Genomic DNA, 10,225 nt, shown 5'->3' with positions numbered 1-10,225 from the left:
CTTGTGGATAAACATTCCAAGGATATGAAGTTATGTATCACATTTCTCCTAAATGCATAGCTGTTATTTACTTGAATAATATGTCAGAGAAAATGAGAGAAGGTTAAAAATGTAGATAGCTGTGTCTCTATGAATGTTTTCTGTTCTTTGATGGAAATAGTCTCTGCTAAACTGTTTTATTAGACCTTGTGAGAACAGCACTGAGATACAGGATCTCTGGTTTACATCTGGCTCCCGTGTGCTGATATCACACTATAGACTAAACTCAACGTCCTGAAGGATGATGTCGGCCTCCAAATGAATTGTACTGAGATGACCGTGTCTTTTGTGTAGGGGTAATGAAACAAAACCATGAAAATTACAAAACACATTCCATACTATGCTTTCGACATCAACATTTATATTTTAAATAGAAAGCAAATAGGTATTCAACCAAGAATATACAAATAACTAATAAACTTAATAAACATTTTATATATAGTCAACAGTGAATTACATATATAAAATACAAATATGTTTTACAATCTTTGTAGCCTTAAATTTCACAGCTTTGTACACAAAAGCCCTTATTTTCCACTGTGGGTAAACTGCCCTCTCTGCAGTAAATTAATGAGGGAGGTGATTTGCACACAATGGAACATCAGACCCCAAGTAATTCCTTCTCAATTACAATCCAAAATAGCTGTCAAATGGTGAGGAACAACAGAAACAATCCAACAAAAGGTAAGTGTTTTAACTATGGTATTCGTGTTAGTGGATAATCACTTGTTCTTCCTTTATTTGTAATTTAACATACTCTAACTTCTCTCAGATACATGGAGACAAACACAAATCAAGAGTACCTGTACAGCATAAGATATCAAAAATAAAACAATTTACAAAGGATGCTTTTGAACAGAAATATGCAAGTATATACACATGGAAATTTGCATTTTATTTAAAAAATAGCAGCTGCTTATAAAATAAAATGTGCTAATGTTATTCAGATAGCTGTTTGTCCCTTATTTAAAAAATACCTTACCTGAGATTATCTATGGTCTAACTTATGTTCACTGCATGTGGATATAGCCTATGAATGTATAAATATACACCCTTTTTGCATTTTTGTGACCCGCACATACACCCTGTCATAATGTAAAAAATATGGATTAATTATAATTCATATCACCGATCGTTTCAATAGAGATTGGAGGACTCAAATTACAGCTGAAACTTAACACTTTGGCTTATTAGCTATTTTGTATTGTTAATGCAGAGATTTAAAGAAATGTGAGTGGCTAGAATTAACACTCAGGATTCAACAACTCCAAAAGAAAATTTGGTTAAATTACTTTTTTAATATTCTTGTTAAAATTATATCTGGATTAATAGTAAATGTGCAACTTCCTTTATTAGCATGGGTTTAGCCGTGCTATTTGATAAAGCGACAATACCTTTAAATTATTTCAAATAGTTTCAAATAATTTTGTAAACAATAGTTATTGAGCTACCTTATGTCTTTAAAGCCATAACACTTATCTCATTCACTCATAATTTCAGCTGTTTATTGTTTAAACGCGGTTACACAATTTTACAGAATTGCAAATGTATGGGTTCTAATTTGACAATCTGCTTCAATACCACGTGTATAGCCTTGGGGGTTGTATTTCACTTGTGACATTAATTCTACTGGCGTTCATTTTTTAAAAAGGAAAAACATACTGTATGTGTTAAACCCTCTGCTGTATTTTTATCTACTAAAATATATTATTGTGTTTTTGCAAATATTTTCTGGCTGCTTAAACATGATCTCGCAATACCCGCATAAGACAGCATGCTTAAGGATCTTCACTTTTATATATAACATAAATTGATAAATGCTCTGAATATATAAGGAATGCCTCACATTTCAGGAAAGCATATGGATCATGGCAATGCAGTTTGGGAGCACAAGTAACGCAGATATGAATATTTTTCTTCAGTAAACTAAAATGTTCTTTGAGCTTCCACCTCAAGATAAATTATGAATTATGAATTATGCAGATGTCTCACTACTGAGCAAATAGAAACAGGTTTTCTCATTTACAGTATAGTATCTGTATTAAGAACATCTGTACACTGTTCTCCAGTCTTTGTTCCTTTCTAGCCAGCTGTCTGTGAGATTCTTCAGTTTGAACTTCCAGTGACTATTCTTTTCAGTACCTCTCCTCTGACTTCATGAAATTTGGTAAGCACTGACAGACGTAGTGGCTGTAATAATATCCAGATGTGCATTTTCTTTGAGTCCGACAGGGGAACCGGTAACAGCTGAAAAGAAAGAAACATGCATTTATTATCCATGGTTGCACTTTTGTAATGAATATATATACTGAAAGGCCATCTTGTAAAAGACAGTTCAGGCCTTCCCATTACTGTACATTATTTTTGGTCAGGTTCCTGAAAAGAATTTCAATCCAAACCACTTCAAGTATTTCCTGCAATTTGTGATGGAGTGTTTTAAATTTCAGCACTGTTTGCATAGTAACAAACTAATACCAGTACAGGGAATATTCCTAAATTGTGACATTATATGGTTCCACAAACATTTGCCAAGTTGTGTAATGAGACAATTAGATGAACACAGCATTAGAATTGGGAGGAAACTCATTCCGGGTGCCTGTCAGAGCCGTGTTTTGGAAAAGGAGGAACGTGACCGGAAGCAACAACAAAGACAGGAATATGTTCTGTGACTATTTAAGAGTCAGTGCAATATTTGAAATCAGATCCAATGCCTGGGTTGCAGTGGTTGCACTCTCGGAGATTTAAGGTTCGTAAAAGTGGATCAGATTGAAAAAAAAAAAAACAAAAAAAACGAATTAGTCTGGAAATACAGGAATGGAGCACCTGGTTGCCCAAAAAAAGTTGGATGATATCAAGTAAAAAATGTTTTCACAGGTAGAAACATACACAAGGTCTGAATATTTACTGTGCATATAATGAGGCAATGCTCTCAGAATTTGATTCACAGATATTCTGTATTTCTGGTAATGCTGGAAATTGTAATATTTTTTATCAGGAGGTCACACTGGGATAGTAAATTTCGAGTAAACAACAAGCAGGATGGGAAAATACATAATTATCTTTCCAGTAACACCAGGGTTGGTTTCCCTTTTTAAAGCATGTGGGATATTTGATGAGGTCATCAGAAAAATAACTTGCCCTCTTCAGCTGAAATGAGTTACATACACAGAATATCCTCAAATGGCTTTGGAGTTTTGGAGTTCATCCAAATAAGATTCCTGGGACGTTACCTGCAGGTTTCAGGGTTGAACTTCTTCCCTTGCATCATACAGGTGGCCAGACTCTCCTTGCACTCGCACTGACAGTTCTCCGGATTCAGAGGTTGATTCTTTGGGCAGTCTGCCGTGCAAACGCACCCACAGAGCTCCTCGTCCCACTTCTGCTTGGGTGGACAGAACTCGGGTGCCACCTGCTCCGCACACACGCACTCGCAGGTAGCGCCGTCGAGTCTCCGGCCTTCCCCGCAGGCGGAGTGGGTCAGCCCATTGTAGCACACGCATTCGCAGTGCTCCTCGTCCCACACTTTGTTCGGACCGCAGAAGTCAGACAGCGCACCAGCCAGGGGGTCTGTGGTTAGTGAAGTGGAAGAGGGAGAAGTGCAGATACAGCATGGAAAAAAAATGAAAGAATCTGCTGGGTTTTGTCAGTTACCTTCCCTAAGAACTGCTCCAGATTGGTTAGTTTCTAACCTTACGATATTGTGTGGAAGTTTACAGTACCCCATTCTCTGGGTACAGATCCATTTCTGTCTTGATTTCTGGATTTTCTTTAGCTAAATGTCCAAGTCAACACTACTGCTTTGGAACCAAGTTTCAGAACCCTAGGCAAACGTACCGTATTCGGTCAGAGGCCCCCGGCTGATGTCATCGGGCTCACACTGGCAGGTGACAGGGCTCCTTAACAGCCCAGCAGCACATTGAGTTTCGGTCGCAGCGCATCTAGAAAGCAAAAAACAAGGAATATTCTGGAAATATGAGTCATGCGCAGTGTCTTATACCCAAACCATATACTCCAACCATAGTTTGAAGGAAAATGTGCTTGTTTTTAAAATGACATGACAGCCACATACATCTACCTATCTAGTGAGCTGCTTGTGAACCATTGAGAATTTCAGTCAATTTGGACAACTTTAATTCCTCTGAACACACAGCGAACACAAGAAGCACAACGAACTCTGGACACTTTGGCTTTGCAGTTGCTCCCAATCTGGTCACACAGTCAACAGTTACTCACTTAGCATGGCCAGTGGCTGCCGACCTCCTGATGATGGAGTGAATCGGTCGCTTAGTTTGGCATTCACAGGCTGTGTGGTTGATGAAGTTGACCACGATCACTGATGATGAGGTCTGTGGCATGTACATCTCGACCAACTACAAGAAAATAAATGACATTGTGAAGCTTCGGCAGATCAGCTGATCATAAGGTTCAACAAAGGTTTAACAATTATAGCCATCAATGGAGTTTCATTAGGAGTTTCTTACGGTCTTGTTGATGTAAGTGTGACTTGTGTTGACACAGTGGAAGGCCTCATTGTTACAGCAGCCCCCACAGCGATACACAGAGACACAGTGAGGCATGTAAAACGTGTTTGTACTTTCAGGGTATTCCTTGGAGACATCTAGAAGCACTTCTCTTGGCCTGCAGCCGGTCTTCTGCATCTCCTTTATGATAACTGACAAGGTAAAGAAACATTAACAACAGCAAGATTGAATGTAAAGGTCAGCAAAATTAATATTAATATTAGGCTTATGATTACTCATAATTAACTCTAATGTAATTCTTAAGCCTACAATTGAGTCTACTTTTGTAGGAATGTATACTTTTGTGTTGATTTTAACATACATTACAAATAATCCTGAAACCTACACAACGATTCAGAAAGAACGTAGAAATCAAAGGCTTGAATGAGAAACTAAAGAAATAATCAAATGTATTATTCTGTTTGACCTTTTAAAATGACTTAAGCCTATTGTCCCATGTGGGTTGAATTTCCTTTAAAGGAATCTGACTTCTTTTGTTGACGAAAATGCTTTTTGTGTTTCTTTAAATGCCAAGAACAGCTGCCAAAAGGGCTTTGCTGGTGCAACGTGTTTATTCAGTGTGACTGCTGAGGTTTTACAACCATCTTATTTGGAGTTGAATTGTCGTTTTTATTTTCTTTAAGCTGTTTTTTGGCTGAAGTAGCCACATATATGGAAAAGCCAGAACAAAGACCAAACAAAACAACAACCAAGTAACGTAAATGTCATTAACTATATCTTAGTTAACTGTGGTTTCCACCCTTTTTTTTTATCTTCATGTCCAACTGTTTCCATGCATAACACATCCTTCAGCCTGTTCAGTACATTAACAATAAAGGGCATTAGAATTATACTTAATTAGACTTACGGTGCAATGAATCCTCAAACGTGTGGAAGGCTGCCTCTCTAGGATTTCTCCAAATGTCCTCTTCCTTTGTCTTGGGCCCCTTCAGTGCCTTCTTCCGTAGGCAGTGTTGGACCAGGCTATACTCGGGGGACATGAGGTCCAACAGCTCTTCAATAGTGGACACTGTCTCCCACTGTCTCTGTAGACAGACACATTGCAAGCTCAACTTCAATCCAGCCAATACAATTATAATAAACATCTCCATAATACTGAATTCCAATTCTTTCTCCATTAGCACGGATACAAACGAAAATACATTTGTGTCCCACTCAGGTAATATCCCAGGTTCCTTAGATTTTCAGCCACAGCCATTGGGAAAAATAACAACAAAACCAAACAAAAATATATACATTATTTATTATATGTGTGATATATATTTATTGTGCCATAATTTACCTTTTTTTTCTATATTTTAAATACATTTCAGTCTGTAGTTCATGCATTTATTTTTTATGTTGCAAATATATAGTAGAAATTAACCTCACCATTGAGGTCTGCTGGTCACCCCAATTTTCGGGACAAAGTGGAACAAAAGAAAATCAGCAGCGGAATGACGACACTTTAAGGGGACGGACTCGCTTCACTGACATGCCGCTGAACGGTCTTGTAGCGCAGATTGCCGCAGTTCTGCGCAGATCTGCAGAATCCCACCGATCCCATTGGTGGAGCCGCGCAGAACTGCGGAAAGCTGCGCTAGAAGGCCAGGACCATTACCTCTGGAAACAAGCGAACCTAACACGTGTATAGGTGTTATATGAATGTGCAAGCTTAGCGCCTGTAGAGTCTAGAAGGTCAAAGGCCTTGACTTTGGATGAATTTGTTAATATTTGTGCCGGTAGAGCGCTTCAAATGATTGTCTTGTGTTCCCTGCCTGCCCCCTCACTGGATACATTATGAAACAAGGTGTGGTGATGTGTGATCTACCTGCGGCAATTATTGTGCCCAAGAGTAGCCAAATTGCTCTCTACTCAGTGATTTAAAAATATAAATCCACAGAGGAGCAAGTGCTCTGTCATGGAATAACTGCATTTATGTCTGAGTTGTGTGTTGGAAACTTGTGATTTATTTCCTTGGTAACAGTATTGTGTTTACTATTTTAATTTAAGGGATGCATTGTGATACTATTGTCATATTGCACTTTAATAACCCAAAACAAATACAACATTCAAATTTGAATGTAAGGTGTACATTTGTCTGTGTCACTTGCAGTAGTAAGGGATACTGTGGTCAACTTTGAGATGTGAGATTGACGAATTTGATGTTACTCATTTGAAGTTATGGTTGCCTTTCTGATGAAAGGGCGCTCTACTTTCATTATCTTTTAAAGATGGGATAAGAGGAGGAGGTTATGCTACAGCTGAGTGTTTAGTGACCCGTGAACAGTAGAGGTCATGTTTTCTATATACCGTGCCTCTAGTTCCACCAGCCACTGCAGATATTTGAGCTTTGCCACCAGTTGTTGGCCTGTTGTGCTGATGAACGGAGGGTTTATGGGACCGTAATTAGGTGACACATGGGGGTGTGCACTGTGCAGATTTAGATGAGATGTTTAAAATGGCGGGGGGTAATGGGACATGGAGGGAGGACTTAAGGGATTTTCATCCTTGTCTACTTAGTCACAGTTCTACATTGATTTGGCCAGCTATAGTGCAACCTTGTTCTCCAAATCACCCTATTATAGGTTACATTGATTGGCATACGTAATGTATTAAATAGCTCCCTTTAGCAGTTGAACACATTTTTGATGAGTATTTTTGTTGACAATTGTGCCACCCTAAAAATAACTACTGGACCCATATGGCCACCCTATTTAAAATGTTCTGGACAGCCACTGCTCACCATATATTACTAACATATAAAATAAAGACATGGGTTACAAACTAATATCCCATTTATTTTAGATGCACAAAAAGGGGGCAATGTTGACTTATGGTCATACATTCTGTATGGCTGGTATTCCACTTTAGAAAACAGGCAATAGTCAGACTGCAGTACATTTCATTATGAATTAATCCTGTATAGGGCGTACTCAGTATTTGGCTCCAGTAGGTATCACGTGTTGCATTAGAAACTCTTTCTCTCATTGGGAAGCCTGTAATCAGTAGCTAGTGATATGTATTTTGAAATGAAATGAAAATGCACTGTTCCCAACAAAAAATGAAATGCCACAAGTTGACTGAAAGTGTATAACATTAACAGGCAATTTTAATCAGTTTTTTTGAAAGCAGCAAGACAACAGCCTGTTTAACACATGCATTGAGGTTCTGACCTTTATGTCCTTTCAGAAACTGGGCTGAACTCTTACTAAACTATGCAATGAAGAAGCTGAACCTGTGCTCGAATATGGAATACAGTGAGTATATGTCACATGACAACGTGACCTTGTAAGTCTCTGAACTTTTAGTTCCCATTATTCCATTATTATTATTATTATTATTATTATTATTATTATTATTATTATTATTATTATTGGAAAGCTAGTATTTATAGAGTAACAGAACATTGAGGTTGATTTTCCAACGCTGGTATAGGATTTACTAATGTGTAAGGTCAGTACATAGTTTTATCTAACAAACCCAAAATTGTTACAAGAAGACCCCATACATAATCTTAATTTGAACAGTTTGCAGTGTCCAATTCTGCAGGCATTGTTAGTGGCCTTGCTTGGCGCAGATATTGCTAGACATATGTTGAATTTTGGCAGCTCAATCAGCTGGATTCGCTGGAATACCACATCTTGAACTAAGATCAACCATGCACCTGCCCGTCTTCCGCTTCCTGTCACGCACACAGATTCTAGAGCGCATCACAGTTCTCAGCAGAACTTAAATTGGCTGTCAATTACAATAGTAGCCACATAATAGTCAAAACTCAACTGAACTGAACTCAGAATGACAACTGCCAAGATCAAGAAGATTACTGGGCAGCTATTACTGTAGCTCACCAGACTCTTCTCCATTTTAAACATTTTATGTTTAAACAGCTTTTTGATTAGAATGGGTAGGAATTTTCCACATTTGCAATATTCAAGTCAAGCCATGTTTCCCTTTAAATATTCAATTATATTTGATGAAGAAAGATCAAATGTGTTCCAGTCTTATAGTAAACCGTTGTGTGAACAGGAATCTTCAATGGTTTGATTCAAGTTCAAGTGAGATCCAATTTTTCACACACGCACACATGCATGCACATGCACACGCACACACAAATGTAAAAAGTAAGTTTGATTAATGTGTTCCAGTGGATTAACAGACAGTTTTGTAACTACATTTTCTAGTAAGATCTGTAAATATAAGCTTCCTTTACAACAGATTACACAACTCCTTTAATAGGAAAGTTTCACTGGTGTCTTACCTGTGTTTCTTCCATGTCGTGGTAATAATCCTGGTCAGGCTCATATCCAAAACTGAGAGACAAAACACTGAGAATCCATAGAAAAACAGAAAACATCCACATAGTGCATCGGTTGCTGTGACCAGTAATGAACAATCAATGAAATAGTTGTGACGGCTGTGTCATGCCAGCAGTAGAAGCCTCCTTCCTGACAGAGGGTGGTTCAAAATCAAACAATACCAGCTGTTCAGGAATACTAATAAGGAATACTTTTACAAATTTCAGTTAGTTTTTTCTTTCAATACCGGTATGTAAAGAAACAATCTCCTATTTTCTTCCCCCCTACTCATAAACTGGCAGTTTTGTATCCAAATCCATGGCAGTTTCCAAATATTTTGGTTAGGAAACCAAAAAAAAAAAAAATTGCCAGTTTGGTTGGCTTTCACTCTTCCAAATGTCTTTATCCAGGCTGTGGCTGAATTGAAATCCAGGAGTCTCATTCACAGAGCAAGTGAAAGAAAGTCAGGCAGACTGAATGCATTAAAGGATTTGCGGCAGGGAGCTCTCTTTCAGTGTTGCACTTGGCTTTTGAGTTCAGGCGTGGGTAGAGAAGTTGTTGGGAGGAGCTCCTTTCCATTTTCAAAAGGGTGTGTTTGCGAGTATTAAAGAAATGGGTGGACTGAATGATGGGGGTGTAGAAACTCTCATCCTCTTTATTACGTCTCCCCACCCCCCTGCTTACAGAGAACATGTTCAAACAGTGCAGTGGTTTTGGCACTTCTTATCTCTCGACTCCTGTTTCTTATCAGTTAACCTATTGGCCACTGTTGACTTTAAATAGGGTGAAATAAAACATTAGAAAACACTAAATAACACTAAATGTCTTCACTCCAAAATAACGGAGGGGACTATATTATGATGCATTCTTTGTGAGTGATTTCTTTGGTGGCTTATAATGTACCGATTATTCTATTCTGCAACACAAGTTTGCCAATAATTTCAAAGGAACAACACTGACGTCATTATCTAACCACCCACCCTATGTGGTCTCATTATGTCTTAAATTACATTATTTGTGAAAACATTGTCACTGCTTTGTAATTAATTGACATCATAGTTACTTTGGAGTCCTTGGGTTAACTTTAAAAATAAGGCGACAGATTAACTTCTTAAAGTATTATAAATTATTTCTGGACATCATCAGCAGAAACAAAATAAAAATGTATTTCAGAATTTCACCATAAACATGCATACATTTTCCCAGAAATAAAACACCAAGGATAAGGCATTATATTGAATGCTGGATTATTTTCAGGTTTACATTTGTACTACGCATTGCAGATACCTCTCACCTGTTTTCGTGATTCCACAGAATTTTGTTTCAACATCTACATGTTTTTAGCTGACCTACATACCTAGTTTCCTG

General features: G+C 37.9%; 1 protein-coding gene across 2 annotated transcripts; it reads right to left on the bottom strand.

The window, feature by feature from the left end:
• Window positions 1-456: 456 nt before the first annotated feature.
• On the bottom strand, window positions 457-9,445 carry LOC136763068 (vascular endothelial growth factor C). Of its 2 annotated transcripts, none has more exons than XM_066716788.1 (7): window positions 8,821-9,445; window positions 5,428-5,605; window positions 4,521-4,711; window positions 4,273-4,409; window positions 3,874-3,977; window positions 3,270-3,606; window positions 457-2,286 (listed from the first exon to the last, which is right to left on the bottom strand). In XM_066716788.1, exons 1-7 carry the CDS (start codon window positions 8,920-8,922, stop codon window positions 2,175-2,177), a joined length of 1,161 nt encoding a protein of 386 aa, XP_066572885.1. In that variant the 5' UTR covers window positions 8,923-9,445; the 3' UTR covers window positions 457-2,174. The 2 variants fall into 2 exon arrangements, with proteins under 2 accessions (XP_066572885.1, XP_066572886.1); XM_066716789.1 differs by lacking the exon at window positions 8,821-9,445 and adding an exon at window positions 5,952-6,032.
• Between the last annotated feature and the right edge of the window lie 780 nt (window positions 9,446-10,225).

The sequence above is a fragment of the Amia ocellicauda genome, chromosome 11 (genome assembly GCF_036373705.1).
Source record: "Amia ocellicauda isolate fAmiCal2 chromosome 11, fAmiCal2.hap1, whole genome shotgun sequence".
NCBI lineage: Eukaryota > Metazoa > Chordata > Actinopteri > Amiiformes > Amiidae > Amia > Amia ocellicauda.
The sequence above is the reverse complement of the archived record's forward strand: the minus strand, read 5'-3'. Positions and strand labels throughout refer to the sequence as shown.

Coding starts and splice junctions, on each gene's coding strand:
- LOC136763068 (XM_066716788.1), bottom strand. CDS start 8,922: ATGTGGATGTTTTCTGTTTTTCTATGGATTCTCAGTGTTTTGTCTCTC. Junction 3,978..4,272: donor GCAGCCACTGGCCATGCTAA/GTGAGTAACTGT, acceptor TTTGCTTTCTAG/ATGCGCTGCGACCGAAACTC. Junction 2,287..3,269: donor TTCAACCCTGAAACCTGCAG/GTAACGTCCCAG, acceptor CTTTCTTTTCAG/CTGTTACCGGTTCCCCTGTC.